Raw genomic sequence first — 18,473 nt, 5'->3', positions numbered from 1 at the left:
AAAATCTTGGGACTGACTTCCCTGGTGTCAGTATTTCAGCAGGAGTCTTGATGCCACCAAAGCATTAAGAAGTCTTGCTACGTTCTGTAAGAACTGGTGGGTGTCAAAAGGGAGGGGACAGGCTCTGCTCAGTTGCACCCTGTGACAGGACAAGGGGCAATGGATAGAAACTACAGCACAGGAGGTTCCACCTCAACATGAGGAGGAACTTCTTCACTGTGAGGGTCACAGAGCACTGGAACAGGCTGCCCAGAGAGGCTGTGGAGTCTCCTTCTCTGGAGACTTTCCAGACCCATCTGGATGCATTCTTGTGCAACCTGGACTAGATTCTATGGTCCTGCTCTGGCAGGGGGAGGTGGACTCAGTGATCTCCAGAGGTCCCTTCCAACCCTAACATGTCCTGTGATCCTGAATAAAGTTTTAGTTATTATATTAACATAAGTTGTAAGGCCAAATATCTGTAATTTGTCATCAGTAAAATGAGTGGTTTAACTTTTTTTTTCCCCTCTTTTTTTTCCTCCCTAAAACTAATTATAACCTTTTATTTTCCAAGGAGCTCTCTGTGTGAAGTCCTTCCTAATTTACAGTTTCTTGATGGTGAAATCTTAAACTCTCTTACATTACCCACAACTGAAACAACTGAAGTATCAGAATCAAGAGCATTTCAGGAACTTTGTCAAGTTCAAATTGAAGAAACTCTTCGATTGAAGGAACAGGCTGCTGAACTGGGGTATGTACCTAGGAGAACTGGATGTGTCTTATGTACTGGATGCATTTATGAGAGGCTGGAACACTCTCCTACAGGGACAGCCTGAGAGAGCTGGGGTTGTTCAGCATGGAGAAGAGAAGACCCCAGGGAGAACTAATAGCAGCCTTCCAGTACCTGAAGGAGGCCTACAAGAAGGCTGCACAGGGACTGTTTGCAAAGGTCTGCAGTGATAGAATGAGAGGGAAAGGTTTGAAATAAGAGAAGATTTAGATTAGATGTTAGGAACAAGTTCTTTAGCATTAGGGTGGTGGAACACTGGACCAGCTTGCCCAGAGGTGTAGTTGAAGCCCCATCCTTGGAGATCTTCAAGGTCAGGCTGGACAAGGCTCTGAGCAACCTGATCTAGTGGAGGATTGGAATGGAATGGAATGGAATGGAATGGAATGGAATGGAATGGAATAGAATAGAATAGAATAGAATAGAATAGAATAGAATAGAATAGAATAGAATAGAATAGAATAGAATAGAATAGAATAGAATAGAATAGAATAGAATAGAATTAACCAGGTTGGAAAAGGCCTTCAAGATCATCAGGTCCAACCTATCACCCAACACCATCTAATCAACTAAACCATGGCACCAAGCACCCCATCCAGTCTCTTCCTAAACGCTTCCAGTGATGGTGACTCCCCCACCTCCCTGGGCAGCACATTCCAGTGGCCAATCTCTCTTTCTGTGAAGAATTTCTTCCTAACCTCCAGCCTAAACCTCCCCTGGTGCAGCCTGAGACTGTGTCCTCTTGTTCTGGTGCTGGTTGCCTGGGAGAAGAGACCAACCCCCAGTTGGCTACAACCTCCCTTCAGGTAGTTGTAGAGAGCAATAAGGTCTCCCCTCAGCCTCCTCTTCTCCAGGCTGCTCATTGTAAGGGGGTTGGACTAGATGACCTTTGATGGCTCCTTTCCAACACAAATCATTCTGTGAGACTATACATAGCATTCAGAAATATGCTCAAGAGGGGACTGGATGTGGCACTTGGTGCCATGGTTTAGTCATGGGGTCTGTGGTGACAGGTTGGACTTGATGATCTTTGAGGTCTCTTCCATCCTTGGTGATTCTGTTAGTGCAGGTCTTGGTGTGCTGTGAATTTTACTCAGCTTTTTGCCTGAAAATGTATTATGTTCAGAAATGAATTAGAATAGATTTCTTCCATGCAAAAGAGTATTTCAGGCAAATATTAAAACATGTGGGCCTCGACTTTTTGTTTCAGTCTGAGAAATCAGGTGGTTGAAAACCTTTAGTTAGTGGTTGTAGAATGAATTAATAGACACACAATGCATTGCATTGCTCTGCAGGAATAGTGCTTAAACCCTGAAAGTTGTATAATCATAAACATGATTTCCAGCTTTAGCTTAGTCATACCCAGTTTATCTGTTAGTGCAATATGCTCTATTTTGGGCTGCATTTGTTTTCCAGGCATGCATAATTTATGTTCTAAGGGATTTCAAAAGATTTTGACCTCTTTTCCAGCAGTGGATTAGATGGTTTTATTCACAGGTCTTTGATTTTATCATGCTTATTGCTTTCAGCATTGTTACCATGGTTGGTTGTCCAATGAATTCAGCTTAGACATTGCAAGTTGTAATTTATCATTTGTGCTTACTATCTTTACATCACTTTACAACATCCAAGTCCCTCAAACTTCTCATGCTAGTACTCACACTTGCTAATATTGCATGTTTTCTTTCTCCATTCCTTTTTATTTCCTGGGAGGTTCCAAATATCTTTGTAATCCTTGTAGAGGAGAAGAGGAGGCTCAGGCAAGACCTTATTGCTCTCTAAAACTACCTAAAAGGAGGTTGTAGCCAGGTGGGGTTCGGTCTCTTCGCCTATGCAATCAGTAACAGAATGAGAGGACACAGTCTCAAGTTGTGCCAGAGGAGGTTTAGGCTGGAGAAATTCTTCACAGAAAGAGAAACCGGCCACTGGAATGTGCTGCCCAGGGGGGTGGTGGAGTCACCATCCCTGGAAGTGTTTAAAATAAGACTGGATGAGGCGCTTGGTGCCATGGTTTAGTTGATTAGAAGGTATTGGGTGATAGGTTGGAATTGATGATCTTTTCCAACCTAGTTGATTGTGTTATTCTGTAATAACCAACTTGCCTTGATCCCAGCCAGTACTGAATATTATCCCAGAGCAGGTGAAGCATGTGACATTTGACAATACTTTAGTCTGAACTTCTCCTTGAGTACTTTGCTGGTTCATGAAAAGCATCCACTTTTGTTTTTACAATCTATCTGGCTTTCATTTACATGTAAGCCTGTTTATCTATGATGTCTTGTTACTACATAAAACGTTGCCTTGATGTATTACTTGCTGTTACAAAGCCAACAGGAGCCTTGTGAATTCAACAGGCAATTGCAAAGTTCTATATGTTTGCAGGAGTGACCCTTTGCAACAATACAGACTGGGATTAGTTGGCTGAGAAATTTCTATGCAGGAAAGGACCATTAGATCTGGATAGGGCATTGGAATGGGCTGCCCAGGGAGGTGGTGGAGTCCCCATCCCTGGAGGTGTTCAAGAGGAGATTGGACGTGGCACTTGGTGCCATGGTCTAGTCATGAGGTCTGTGGTTACAGGTTGGACTCGATAATCCTTGAGGTCTCTTCCAACCTTGGCGATACTGTGATACTGTGAGATAAAGAAACTGAAAGCGAGCCAGCAGTTTGCCCTGGTACCAGAGAAAGTTAAGAACTTCATGGCCTGTATCTACAGCATCATAGCCAGTAGATTGAGAGTTATTATTTCACCATATTGCTGTTGACAATTACCTGAAGGGAGATTGTAGCCAGATGGGGGTTGGTCTCTTCTCCCAGGCAACCAGCACCAGAACAAGAGGACACAGTCTCAAGCTGTGCCAGGGGAGGTTTAGCTGGATGTTAGGAAGAAGTTCTTCATAGAAAAGGTGATTTGCCATTGGATGATCTCAAAGGTCTTTTCCAACCTGGTCTGGTCTGGTCTGGTCTATTCTATTCTATTCTATTCTATCCAAAGTTTGGTGCATGTCCCCTCAGGTGATTGGGCCTTTAAGCATATGTTCAGGAAGACACAGCCAGACTGCAATGGTTCATGAGAGGAGATTGAGCAGCAAGGGCCTAAGCTGAAGCAGGAAAGGTTCAGACTGGTGTAGTGGCTTGATTCTAGCCAGTAGGTAAGCACCCACCATCTGCTTGCTCACTACTTCCCACATGAGCAGGATAAGAGAAAGAATCAGAAAAGCAGAAGCAAGAAAAACCTGTGGAACAAGATAAAGACAGTTTAATGAATGAAGAGGGGAAAAAGAAAACAAAAACACAAAAAAGAAAGCAACCAAATGATGCAAAGCAATCACTCACCACCTCCCACTAGGAGACTGATTCCCAAGCATTCTCTGAGCAATGGTTACCTTAGAAAGACTTATAGAGGTGTTATCACAGTATCACCAAGGTTGGAAGAGACCTCAAAGATCATCGAGTCCAACCTGTCACCACAGACCTCATGACTAGACCATGGCACAGAGTGCCAAATCCAGTACCCTCTTGAACACCTCCAGGGACAGTGACTCCACCACCTCCCTGGGCAGCACATTCCAATGGCGAATGACTCTCTGAGTGAAGAACTTTCTCCTCACCTCCAGCCTAAACTTCCCCTGGTGCAGCTTGAGACTGTGTCCTCTTGTTCTGGTGCAACACAGCACCATATGGGCAGCGATAAGAGCTTTAAGAATATCAAGTCCAGTTACTAACCTTACACTGACAAGTCCTTAACTAAACTGTATCCCTGAACACTACATCTACACAACTCTTAAATATCTCCAGGAATGGGGGCTCCACCACTGCCTTGTGCAAGCCATTCCAATGCCTGATAACCTATTCAGTGAAGAAATTCTTCCTAATATCCAGTCTAAACTTCCATTGATGCAGCTTGAGGCCATTTCATCTTGCCCTATCACTTGTAACTTGTTTGAGCAGTCTAACCTCCAACTTCCTAAAACCTCCTTTCAGACAGTTGTATAGAGTGATAAGGTCTCACCTGCACAGCTAGGCCTAAGGGAAAACCTTTCACTATTGGGACAGTGATGAGTTGCAACAAGTTGCCCAGTCTCTGTCCTTGGAGGTTTTCAAGACCTGTCTGGATAAAGCTCTGAATGAAGGAAACTCTTCAGTACGAGGGTAGTGGGACTCTGGAAGAGGCTGCCCAAGGAGGTTGTGGATGTCTCCTCCCTGGAGGTGTTCAGGACCAGGTTGGATGAGGCATTGATCAGACAAGTCTAGTTGAGAGGTGTCCCTGTCCATTGTGGGCAGGTTGGAGTATATCATCTCTAGAATTGTTAGGGTTGGAAAGGACCTCAAGAATTATCCAGTTCCACCCCCGCTGCCATGGCCAGGGACACCTCACACTACATCAGGTTGACCAGAGCCACATCCAGCCTGGCCTTCAAAACCTCCAGGGATGACGATTCTACCACCTCCCTGGGCAACTTGTGCCAGTGTCTCACCACCCTCATGGGGAAGAACTTCTTCCTGATATCCAATCTGAATCTACCCATTTCTATTGTTTTTTCCATTCGCCCCAGTCCTATCACTCCCTGGCACCCTAAAAAGTCCCTCCCCAGCTGTCTTCTTGTCCACTTCAGCTACTTGAAGGCCACAATTAGGTCTCCTTGGAGCCTTTGACGTAGCTGTATCAAATTTAGTTTTAAAATTAACTTCTGGTGTGTTAAAGCTATGTTTAATTTGACTGAAAAAATACTATTTATGGATGATTTGACAACTGTTGAAAACTACACTTCTTAAAAGGAATTTAAAAGGAACAACTTCTTTGTCTATAAGCCTTAACAGCATGGCTATTACATCTACATACTGCAATACTTTAACTGAATTAATGTGACATGGCTGAAGAGCAGGCCAGCAATAGAGTAAACTTCTGTCTGTTTCACATTTTGCTAAGTTATGAGCCCCTGTAGGTGCGACCTCAAGTATGTAAGCTGCCAAAAGTAATCACTGCTTGCTTCCCTAATCCATGTTTCATGGACCACTGCTGCCCAGTTAAATTGTCTGTGCTGTTTCAGCATGAAACATCACTGTTCTTGCCATGCTTAAGAGTGAAATGTAATTTAAAATGAGATTAATCCAATGAATGCTTTCTGTCATATAATCTCTGGATGTAATCTTTAGATTCAACAAGGGCGCATGTAGAGTCTTGCACCTGGGAAGGAACAACTTCATGCACAAGTATAGGCTGGGGAACTGACCTGCTGGAGAGCAGTGAAGGGGAAAGGGACCTGAGGGTCCTGGTGTATCACAGTATCACCAAGGTTGGAAGAGACCTCGAGGATCATCAAGTCCAACCTGCCACCACAGATCTCATGACTAGACCATGGCACCAAGTGCCACATCCAATCCCCTCTTGAACACCTCCAGGGATGGCCATGAGCTAGCAATGTGCTCTTGTGGCCAATGCCATTCTGGGGTGGATTAGAAGGGCTGTGACCAGTAGGTCAAGAGAGGTTCTCCTCCCCCTCTACTCTGCACTGGTGAGGCTGCATCTGGAATATTGTGTCCAGTTCTGGGCCCCTCAGTGCAAGAAGGATCTCAGGGAACTGTTTGAGAGAGTCCTGCGCAGAGCCACAAGAATGATGAAGGGAGTGGAACATCTTCATTATGAGGGGAGACTGAGGGAGCTGAGGGCTCTGTAACTTGGAGAGGAGGAGACTGAGAGGTGACCTCATTCATCTTTGTAAATATGTAAACGGTGAGTGCGGAGAGGATGGACTCTTCTTGGTGGTGCCCAATGACAGCACAAGGGGCAATGGATGGAAGCTGAGGCATAGGAAGTTTCACATAAATATGAGGAAAATTTTTTTCCCTGTGAGGGTGACAGAGCACTGGAACAGGCTGCCCAGGGAGGTTGTGGAGTCTCCCTCTCTGGAGATATTAAAAACTTGCCTGGATGCATTCCTGTGTAATCTGTTGTAGGTGATCCTGCTCTGGCAGTGGGGGTTGGACTGGATGATCTTTTGAGGTCCCTTATAGCCCCTGAAATTCTGTGATTCTGTGATTAACATTGCTTCAGTCTAAGCACCTTCCCTTATATTGATAAAAAAAATCTTTATTTTAAAGTGTCTGTTTTCCCAAGTTCTCTCTAGGCATTGTGGTTTTGGGGTTTGTTTCTTTCCTGTAGTTCTAATCTAAATTTTTAAATTACTGTTATTTTTGTATTAGCTTTGATAGTTTCCAGATAAAACTGGATTATTAAGGCTATTACAGGATTTATAAAAAAAATGCCTCAAATCCTCTAAATTTTTCAACCTTGTATACTTCTAACCACACAGAAAATTCATAGTGAAATGCATGCTGTGATGCCTGTTTTGAACAGACAGGAGCCTTTTAAGGAAAATAAAACTCAGAGACAAGCAAGCAATCTAATGTATATCAGCATATCAATAGAATAGAATAGAATAGAATAGAATAGAATAGAATAGAATAGAATAGAATAGAATAGAATAGAATAGACCAGACCAGACCAGACCAGACCAGCTTGGAAGAGACCTTCAAGATCATTGCGTCTAACCTGTCAACCAATCCAACACCACCTAAACAACTAAACCATGGCACCAAGCACCCCATCAAGTCTCCTCCTGAACACCTCCAGGGATGGTGACTCCACCACCTCCCCGGGCAGCCCATTCCAATGGGCAATCACTCTCTGTGTGTAGAACTTCTTCCTAACCTCCAGCCTAAACCTCCCCTAGCGCAGCCTGAGACTGTGTCCTCTTGTTCTGGTACTGGCTGCCTGGGAGAAGAGACCAACCTCCGCCTGTCTACAACCTCCCTTCAGGTGGTTGTAGAGAGCAATGAGGTGACCCCTGAGCCTGCTCTTCTCCAGGCTAAGCAACCCCAGCTCCCTCAGCCTCTCCTAATAGGGCTTGTGTTCCAAATCCCTCACCAACTTCGTTGCCCTTCTCTGGACTCGTTCCAGCAAGTCAACCTCCTTCCTAAACTGAGGAGTCCAGAACTGGACACAGGACTCAAGGTGCAGCCTAACCAGTGCAGTGTCCGGGGCAGAATGACCTCCCTGCTCCTGCTGGCCACACTGTTCCTGATGCAGGCCAGGATGCCATTGGCCCTCTTGGCTGCCTGGCCACACTGCAGGCTCATGTTCAGCCTACCATCGACCAGCACCCCCTGGTCCCTCTCTGCCTGGCTGCTCTCCAGCCACTCTGACCCCAGCCTGTAGCACTGCATGGGGTTGCTGTGGCCAATGTGCAGAACCCGGCACTTGGATGTGTTAAATCTCATGCCCTTGGACTTGCCCATCTGTCCAGCCTGTCGAGGTCCCTCTGCAGAGCCTCTCTACCCTCTGGCAGATCAACTCCTGCCCCCAGCTTGCTGTCATCCGCAAATTTGCTGATGATGGACTCAATGCCCTCTCCCAGATCATCAATAAAGATGTTAAAGAGCATGGGGCCCAGCACTGATCCTTGGGGCACACCACTAGTGACTGGCTGCCAGCTGGATGTGGCACCATTAAATACTGCTTACAGAAATGAAGGAAAGAAAAATATAATTAAGATTTATAAATGCTGGAGCTGTTTTTCAATCAGAGAGATTGCTGTTCACTGTAGGAATATGGAAGTGTCTAAGGATCATTGGAAGTGGAAGGTAAATTAGAAAATAGTAGAGGGAATGGTTATTTTTGAAGAGCATTTTTGCAATCTTAAGCACATGTAAAAATGGTTTTGGGTTTGGGTTTTATTTTCCTTTTCTCTTTCAGGCTTGCCTCTTCTGTTGGTTCTGCAGAGGGACAATGCTGGTATTTGAATCAGTTGATGAAACTTAGTGTTAAACATCGCTACGAGCACGAGCACGGGGAACAGAGCATTACTGAGAGAGATGGCCCAGAAGCACTGCAAAATCATTTAAAGCAAACATCCCCTGGCTGCCTACAGGAAAATAACCTCTTTATCATGGGTGTGACAGAAAATAAACAGGTCTTGTTGGATCCTTCCGAAAGATGGATGACCGCTGGCCGTATTCAGGCCACATCCATTAACTCCTCCATACCTGTGCACCAAAAGGAAAATAAAGAAGATCAGAGAGGCAAGCAGAAGAGCACTGAATCATGTATTAATTACAGTGGGGAGAGCAAAGGCAACAATAACTTGTCAGCCCAGCTCACGGTGCAACAGTCAGTGGTAGCAGCAAGGAGTACAGGAAGGGATCTTCAGGATTTTGAGAGTGATGCAGAAAGGTAAGAGAGATGTCAGATTGCTTTCAGGAAGGTTGTATGGACAGGCAACAGCAGTGAGGGTTTCTTTCAGAAGTTGTAGCAAGAAGGCAATCTTTTTAAGCTCGTTAGACAATAAATTGGTATTTTAAGGTGATGGACACTAGATTTCCATGTTAACAACACTCCCTTGCAATGTTCTGTCAGTTGATGTATTACAGTATATATGTACTTAAAATAACTTTGAAATACTGCATAGGAAGAGCATTTTAAAACTCTCTCTTTTTTTTGCAATGTATTTATGACACCAGTTTGGTGATAGATAGAATTATAGGGGATATAAATGCTGGATGGTTTGTAGGAGCTCTGTGGTAGTTTAAACTGCAAATTAACCTAAGGGGTTTTTGCTATACTATTCACTAGACATTCAAGATTCATCTGTGTGGAGTTTATAGACAGTATCATTTAGAAGCCCAGAGAGAAGAATTGCTTAACTCTACCATCCTACTCCCTTGACCTTAGGCCAGTCTCCTGCTGTTGTGATGACTGAAGAGCTAGCAGCCTGCCCTGCCCTTGGTACTCCTCCAACATGCCTCAACCTGCTCCTTAAAAGTTGAGGCAGAGGTGAGGGGTCAGTTCAGCTTGTTCTGTGCCCCCAAATACTCTTCTTCATGAAGCAGACTGGTTTATTACCTCTTTGGAATGCATGTGCTTCTAGCTTATATGGTTCTGGATACACAATCAGGGAAACCAGAAGCTGACATTTTTGCCTTGAAGGGATAAAAATGCAGTTATGATTTCATAAGAATTCAGTTTTTAAAATGCAGATCTTGAGAAGACTGTGAAGAGCAAGCATAGAAGATGTGCCTCTTCATCCTGCTTAGGTGAATGGCAGTAGTACTTAGTAGGTACTTAAGACATTAATAATTTATCATAAAATTTATTATTCAGGAAGAACACAGAATTCATCACTGCCTCTCAAGAAGTTGAAAGTAACAGTACAGTAGTCTATTATGGAAGGGGAATGCCTCAGAAAAATTAGTTTGAAAGGGCTCCTTTAGAGTTTTTTAGTTAATGTTTTAACTGTCAGTCTGTCGTTGGGCAGTTCTTTTCAACACAGAATACAAACTCAGTTACTGCTTTTTATAAACTCAAAGCTTATATATAAACCATGTTTAGGGGGTGATAGACTTGATAAATGCATTTTAGGAGAAAAAAAGAAATCTGGTCAAATCTCTGGAGCTCCCTTCAGGTACTGGAAAGCCTCTATTAGGTCCTACCCAGTGCCTTCTCTTCTCCAGGCTGAGCAACGCAAGCTCCCTCTGCCTGTCCTTATGGGAGGGGTGTTACAGCCCCCTGATCATTTTTGTGGCCCTTCTCTCAACCCCCTCCACCAGGTCCATGTCCTTCCCATGTTGAGGACTTTAGAGCTGGAGCCATGATTTTGTAATTTTTCAGCTAGGATAATCATAGAATCATAGAATCAACCAGGTTGGAAGTAGACTTCCAAGATCATCCATTCCAACCTATCACCCAGCCCTATCCAATCAACTAGACCATAGCACTGAGTGCCTCATCCAGGCTTTTCTTGAAGATCTCCAGTGATGGTGACTCCACCACTTCCCTGGACAGCCCGTTCCAATGGCAAATCACTCTCTCTGTGAAGAACTGTGAAGAACTTCTTCCTAATATCCAGCCTGAACCTCCCCTGACACAGCTTGAGACTGTGTCCCCTCATTCTGTAGTTGGTTGCCTGAGAGAAGAGACCAGCCCCCACCTCGCTACAACCTCCCTTCAGGTTGTTGTAGACAGCAATGAGGTCTCCCCTGAGCCTCCTCTTCTCCAGGCTAAGCAACCCCAGCTCCCTCAGCCTCTCCTCATAGGGCTTGTGTTGCAGGCCCCTCACCAGTTTTGTCACCCTTAAATCCAGCCATACTAGTGGGCCTATGACATTCATAAAGGTGTTTATTTCTCTACAAGGCTGCATATGGCAGCATCCATGACCCAGTCCCTTTGGCGGCAGTACCAGGCCAAGAGGAAAACTGACTCCGGCGAAATGAAGAATCCTTGGTTTACAGAAGCTCTGAGACGGAAGCATGAAGCTGCCACACTAATCCAGGTGGGTCTAAAGAGAAGAAATAAATCTTACTACTCTTCTGTACTTGTCATCTTCTCTCTCTTTTTAAACTATTTTATTAATTATTAAACATTTATTACTTATTAAACATTTTAGCTAATCAGCACAATCTTTCTCTTTCTGAAAGGGAGCTTTTGTTCTGAAAAGTTTTGTAGACTTACAAAGCATTTTCCCTCTATCTTTTTGGGTTTTTTTTCCACCAAGAATTTCTGTGAATTAATTTTGCTTGATTTACTTCTGATATTATATTTAAGATATCTTTTGCCCATGTTCTTACTGGAGTGTGTCTGTGCTGTTGAACTCACAGAGTGGTACATCATGTCTGGTATTTATGCACCTCACTGCTCTTCCCATCTTATTCTATCCTACCTATCATAGAATCATAGAATTGTTAGGGTTGGAAGGGACCTCAAGGATCAGCTAGTTCCAATCTGCCTGCCATGGGCAGGGACACCTCACACTAGATCAGGTTGCTCACAGTCACATCCAGCCTGGCCTTCAAAACCTCCATCTCTTTCCCTCTCTCTTCATCTCCAAAACCTAGGATTGCCTCATCCATACTGCTATTGGGATAGACCATGGCCTAGACCATCCTCTGGTAGATACAGAGCTAAGAGTTAAACAGAATGGATTATCCTGTGCAAGAATGTACAGATGGTTTAGGTTGGAAGGGACCTTAAAAGATCATCTAGTTCCAACCCCCCTGCCACAGGCAGGGACACTTTCCACTAGACCACGTCACTCAAGGCCTCATCCAGCCTGGCCTTGAACGCTTCCAGGGAGGGAGCATGTACAACCTCCATGAGCAACCTGTTCCAGTGTCTCACCACCCTCACTGTAAAGAATTTCTTCCCAATTTCCAGCCTAAATCTACCTTCCATAATCTTCAATCCATTCCTTATCATCCTATCACTACAAGCCCTTGTAAAAACTCCCTTCCGGGCTTTCTTGTAGGCCACCTTCAGGTACTGGTAGGCTGCCCTAAGGTCTTCCAAGAGCCTTCTCTTCTCCGCAATGAATAGCCCCAACTCTCTCAGCCTGTCGCCATAGGGGAGGTTCTCCAACCCTCTGATCATCTTTGCAGCCTTTCTCTGGTCCCACTCCAGCAGCTCCATGTCCCATACATGCTGGGAGTACCAGAACTGGACGCAGTCCACGCCTTGGTGCTGTTTAATTTGCTAACCATATGCAGTATTTACCTGCCAAGTTGTCAGCAAATGGACCCTATATTGATTTAAAATTTCACTTCAACTTGAGGACATTCAGTCTTGTAAGGCTTCTCTAAAAAAGTTGACAGTGCCCAAGTGATTTAGGAGCCAAAGTGCCATTTGCAGACTGAAATTCTAAATACTTCATTGCTATCTAACTCGACAAATGGGCAGTAGCAAACTGTTTAGTCAATGTGCATATTAAGATGTAGGACAAGTACAGAATCATATTACAGCAGTCAATTATCTGGGAAGTTCACAGGATCACAGGATGTTAGGGGTTGGAAGGGACCTCTGGAGATCTTCGTGTCCAATCCCTCTGCCAGAGCAGAGGGCCAGGTTTTTCTGGAGTATATTGTGTAGCTAGTATGTTAAAAATTGTTCCCCATAAACTTATTTGATCCATTTTTGACTTCTATTGAAGCGACGAGTTTCACTAAAGTGTGTAGTAATTCAAGTATGCTTCCTTTCATTTGTTTCACACCTGATCATTTCCAAAGTTAGCATGAAAATAATCTGTCATTATTTATCTTCTCTGCATTTTTTTTGGATGTTTTTGTTAGCTCTCTCTTGTGTTTACTCTTCTGGAAAGAAAAGCTTAGCCCATTTGATCTCTTTTCACATTACTCTCTACTACTTTTCATCTGTTTGTCCCTCTCTGAACTTTTACCTCATCCTGTTCAACCTTTTTGAAGAAGTGGCTAGAGCTGCATTTCTTAGGCAGAGATACCATTAATGAGTACAATGAGGCAGTTTTAACCTCATATCTTAAAAGCTACTAACATAATTTTACTTTTTGATCATGACTGGGCACTGATCTGATCCTTTGTCCTGTGTTAACAGCTGCCTTACACTTCTCCTTAGAATATACATACATAGAATAAACCAGGTTGGAAGAGACCTTCAAGATCATTGTGTCCAACCCATCAACCAATCCAACCCACCTAAACAACTAACCCATGGCACCAAGCACCCCATCAAGTCTCCTCCTGAACACCTCCAGTGATGGTGACTCCACCACCTCCCCAGGCAGCCCATTCCAATGGGCAATCACTCTCTCTGTATAGAACTTCTTCCTAACATCCAGCCTAAACCTCCCCTGGCACAGCCTGAGATTGTGTCCTCTTGTTCTGGTGCTGGCTTCCTGGGAGAAGAGACCAACTCCCACCTGGCTACAACCTCCCTTCAGGTAGTTGTAGAGAGCAATAAGGTCACCCCTGAGTCTCCTCCTCTCCAGGCTAAGCAACCCCAGCTCCCTCAGCCTCTCCTCATAGGGCTTGTGTTTCAAGCCCCTCACCAACTTCATTGCTCTTCTCTGGACTCGTTCCAGCAAGTCAACCTCCTTCCTAAACTGAGGGGCCCAGAACTGGACACAGTACTCGGAGTGCGGCCATTAGGATGGCTTTTCTCCCTTGCATAAAAACTAACTATAGTTGTTGAATGGAATATATTTGTCACTAGATTGCAGACTAGCATCAGGATGTTTTGTCTGGATGGTTGTGAACATCTGTAGGAAAATAACAACAATGAAATAATGAAGGAATAGTTAATACGTTATTTTTAGATTTTAATAGGTATTTTAATATGTTAATAATTAAATAATCAAAGTATTTCTATAATAGTAAATAATAAATTTTATAGAATAATAATTTATTTAGTGTAAGAAATAATAATTTATATTTAATAATAAATAATAATTAAATAATTTAACATTTTACTCTCTTAATAGATCATTTCATATTGCAATAATCAGGATTTGTGTGTCTAAACCCAGTAACATTTTCTACCACCTTTGAAATTAGCTAATCATCGCCTAAAAATTAATAAGCTAAACATCAAGCTAGAATATGAGATTTGCCCTTCCTGTCTTAGTGCTTTCATTGCACTGCCATTAAATGTCAACAACACTACATCTTTCAGAGCACTAGAAGGTTCTCCTGTGGTGTTGTAAGTGCTTAGGGCATCTTGAACTCTCATAATGTCAAACCCTGATCTGGAGAAAAATTGCTCTCCCGAATTCAGTGTTCCTAATTCCATCTATTTCATTTTGTCCTCTTCCTAGATCTGGCTCTACAGCTTGGCATGCGTTCCTAACACCTGTTCCTCTCTTCCTAGCACTCTAATTCCTAATGTGTTCCTTTTTTTTTTTCCTGGATATGCTTATGCCTACTGGCAATATTTTATTAAAATAAAGATCTTAGTTAAGAAAGAGGAACTGACCTGGGTCAATTGCATGGGATGGCTCCAGGAATTGCTACTTGTAAAATTGAAGACATTTAGTGCAAGTGTATTTTTACTCTCAGTAATTTGAAAGTTGACACTCAGATTTTTCTTATGGAGCCTTTCCTTTCAGTTTATAATAGTCCCTGAAGGAATTGTCAAGTAATTAATTAGTTGACCCAGGTTTGCAGTTGAGGGAGTTGCAGGATTCCTTTCTGCTTACTTGCGGAGAGCCTCTCGAGTACTCTAAGCTTTAGACATATGCTGGCATTTAATTTGTCTTGTAGTTTTAAATGTCACATAAAGTTCAAAAAACAGATCATTGAGCTATTAAACCAAGGCCCAAGATGTTTTATCTTCCTAATGGGATAACACAGAGAATCTGGGTTTGGGGGTTGATCTATGGCTTTGTTTAACATGCTTTAAATTTTTTTGTTTAGGCATTTTGGAAGGGTTGGCTTTTGCGAAAGAAACTGACCAGGGCTCTTGCAGCTGTTAAAAGTGACGAAGTGGAGGATGACTATGAAGAAATAGAGCTGGATGAGTTTACCTTTCCTGAAGTAGGTACAGTAATTAGCATTGAAACTTATTTTGTGTAAGAAATAACTGTGGTTCTTCTTAAGCAGTCGTTCAGGTGTCAGCAAGAAAAGAAATTGGAAGGACTGCCAGGGCTAGGGTGAGCGTGTTGGATGTCCAGAAATAAAGAAGTGTTTGGTGCATATACATAGCTCATTTAAATGTGTTGGTCATGGGTTAATTACTTCTCCTTGATATACTCTGGGAGTTACTGTGCTATTATTGTTGCACCCACTATAGAACCCCCATGTAATAGAATCATAGAATCAGCCAGGTTGAAAAATACCTCATCATCATCAAGTCCAACCTATTACCTAATACCTAACAACTCATGACAACTAAACCATGGCTCCAAGTGCCACATTCAAACCTTTGTTGAACACTTCCAAGGATGGTGATTCCACCACCTCCCTGGGCATCCCATTCCAATGGCCAAATATGCTTCCTTTCATTTGTTTCAGACCTGGTTAGGCCACACCTTGAGTACTGTGTCCAGTTTTGGGCCCCTTAATTTAAGAAGGACATTGAAACACTTGAATGTGTCCAGAGAAGGGCAATGAGAGTGGGGGGAGGTCTGGAGCACAGCCCTGTGAGGAGAGGCTGAGGGAGCTGGGGTTGCTTAGCCTGGAGAAGAGGAGGCTCAGGGGAGACCTTCTTGCTCTCTACAACTCCCTGAAGGGAGGTTGTAGCCAGGTGAGGGTTGGTCTCTTCTCCCAGGCAACCAGCACCAGAACAAGGAGACACAGTCTCAGGCTGTGCCAGGGGTAGTTTAGGCTGGAGGTGAGGAGAAAGTTCTTCCCAGAAAGAGTAATTTGCCATTGGAATGTGCTACCTGGGGAGGTGGTGGAGTCCCCATCCCTGGAGGTGTTCAAAAAGGGATAGGATGTGACACTTGAAGCCATGGTTTAGTTAGTCATGAGGTGTTGGGTGATAGGTTGGACTTGATGATCTTTGAGGTCTTTTCCAAGCTTATTGATTCTGATTCTATGTTGTTAGTTGGAGCAGTTTCAGTTAATCAGTCTTTGGTCATCTGAGTATTGGCCGCCTTCTGCCATCCCCTTCCCTTTAGAAAATGGCTGGGCTCTGTATGAAATTATTACCAGTGTCCTGATGACTTGGAATACTTCAATTTAATTTTTTTTCTTCTCCCTTTCAACAGCTATTTGAAGATCTTTTTTCAGTATTACTGACTTGTTGTAGGAGCTGGAAAAAGGTTTGAGGCAGGAGTCGCAGGAGTCATTCGGTAGACAGGAAATGTGTGTGTGTAAACATAAGAGATCTGTCTCAAATTTTAGGGAATTTTTTTTTCTTTAATTTGAAATATATATACAAAAAAAAAAAAAAAAGAGAACAGTCTCATTAGTTGATGTTCTCTGATCCCTGGCTTCTTTCAAAAATAATAAAAAGCAGAAAGTTGAAGGATTTGTTTCTTCGCACAGGAAGGAAGTATCTGTTCATATATTAAAGAAGGAAAATACCCTGGTTTGAATTATTCAGCAGTAGGCCAGAGTCTTGTATACTGTAATTCAGTTGAGCCACTCTCCTTCCACTCTGTCCGACCCAAATAATCCTGTGCAAACTGCATGGGCCACTCTGTTCCAGCTGTCTGTCAGATAGGCAATTGATTTGGGGCAGGTGCTGCTAAGGCCAGAGAGAAAAGGAAAGGAGGGGGATCAGCTTCAGCATCAGCTTCTGGAGTTGCCCCACATTATTTCTTCTCCACTCCCCATCCCCCTAAAATCTTTATTGAGTTTATTAGGAAAGAAACAAAATATGGGTTTAGGAAGCAGTTCTCAAAGTGTTTAGCTTCAGATCCTGACAGGAGGACCATGAGATACCATTTTAATTTGCACAGCAGACTCAACGGCTGAACAGAGGACTGATGTTAACAAGTTATTCAACCTCTTTGCTTCTTTTCATAAAAAAAAAGATATAAGAACATCTGTTTGCTACAGATCAGTGTCTGTGATAAATTTACACTGCATACAACCCACAAAAAATAGACATTAGAATAGAAGAATAGAATAGAATAGAATAGAATAGAATAGAATAGAATAGAATAGAATAGAATAGAATAGACCAGACCAGACCAGACCAGACCAGACCAGATCAGGTTGGAAAAGACCTCAGAGATCATCAAGTCCAACCTGTCACCCAACACCATCTAATCAAGTAAACCATGGCACCAAATATCCCATCCAGTCTCTTCCTAAACATCTCCAGGGATGGTGACTCCACCACCTCCCTGGGCAGCACATTCTAATGGCTAACAACTCTCTCTGTGAAGAACTTTCTCCTCACCTCCAGCCTAAACTTCCCCTGGCACAGCTTGAGACTGTGTCCTCTTGTTCTGGTGCAGGTTGCCTGGGAGAAGAGACCAACCCCCTCCTGGCTACAACCTCCCTTCAGGGAGTTGCAGAGAGCAAGAAGGTCTCCTCTGAGCCTCCTTTTCTCCAGGCTAAGCAACCCCAGCTCCCTCAGCCTCTTCTCATAGGGCTTGTACTAGATACCTCTAGATACCAGCCTCATTGCCCTCCTCTGGACATGTTCAAGTATCTCAATGTCCTTCTTAAATTGAGGGGCCCAGAACTGGACACAATACTCAAGGTGTGGCCTAACCTGTGCTGTGTACAGGAGCAGAATGACTTCCCTGCTCCTGCTGGCCACACTGTTCCTGAGACAGGCCAGGATGCTTTAGATCCTGAGAGGAGGACCATGAAGTACCATTTTTATTGCACAGCAGACTCAAAGGCTGAATAGAGGACTGATGTTGACAAGTTATTCAACCTCACTGCTTCTTTTCATCAAAAAAAATCTATGTATAATAACATCTGTTTGCTCCAAATCAGTGTCTGTGATAAATTTTCAGTGTATACAATCCATGAAAAATAGGCATTGTTCAGTAAGGGAGCATTTTGGTGCTGAAGGTTGGTGACTGTAACGAGAATGATACCTTGAAGTATTTCTCATATTTTTCCCTTCTTTTTTTTTTTTTTTTTTCCCCTTCTTCCATTTTTCCAAGCAAATATCATCTCTGTGCAGTTTAATGGTGAGAAATATGTGGTTTAATAGGTTCTGCCTAGTTCAGGCTAGCCATCCTCAGTATGTGGTTGCCTGGACCGGTGTTTCTCTTGCCCTTTCACACAGAAACACAGAATTACTGAGGCTGGAATAGACCTCTGAGATCATCAAGTCCAACCTATGACCTAACATCACCAGACCAACCAGACCATGGCACTAAGTGCCACACCCAGTCTTGCCTTAAAGATTGGGTGGGGGTTGGTCTCTTCTCCCAGGCAGGCAGCACCAGAACAAAAGGACACAGTCTCAAGCTGTGCAAGGGAAAGTTTAGGCTGG

The 18,473-nt window shown here is 43.4% G+C and overlaps 1 protein-coding gene across 1 annotated transcript in view; it reads left to right on the top strand.

Moving 5' to 3' along the window:
• The window catches only part of LRRIQ1 (leucine rich repeats and IQ motif containing 1), a 132,602-nt gene that overhangs the window by 37,483 nt on the left and 76,646 nt on the right, over window positions 1–18,473 (top strand). The window contains exons 14-17 of the mRNA XM_068160872.1: window positions 554–730; window positions 8,523–8,999; window positions 10,956–11,094; window positions 14,981–15,100. Of these exons, the coding sequence (XP_068016973.1) occupies window positions 554–730; window positions 8,523–8,999; window positions 10,956–11,094; window positions 14,981–15,100 (913 nt within the window). The remainder of the gene's footprint in view (window positions 1–553; window positions 731–8,522; window positions 9,000–10,955; window positions 11,095–14,980; window positions 15,101–18,473) is intronic.

The sequence above is a fragment of the Melanerpes formicivorus genome, unplaced genomic scaffold (assembly GCF_026170545.1).
Source record: "Melanerpes formicivorus ecotype bairdi unplaced genomic scaffold, bMelFor1.0.p_v2 SCAF_54, whole genome shotgun sequence".
Lineage (NCBI taxonomy): Eukaryota > Metazoa > Chordata > Aves > Piciformes > Picidae > Melanerpes > Melanerpes formicivorus.
Note: the sequence above shows the minus strand (reverse complement) of the source record. Positions and strands in the feature narration are given on the sequence as shown.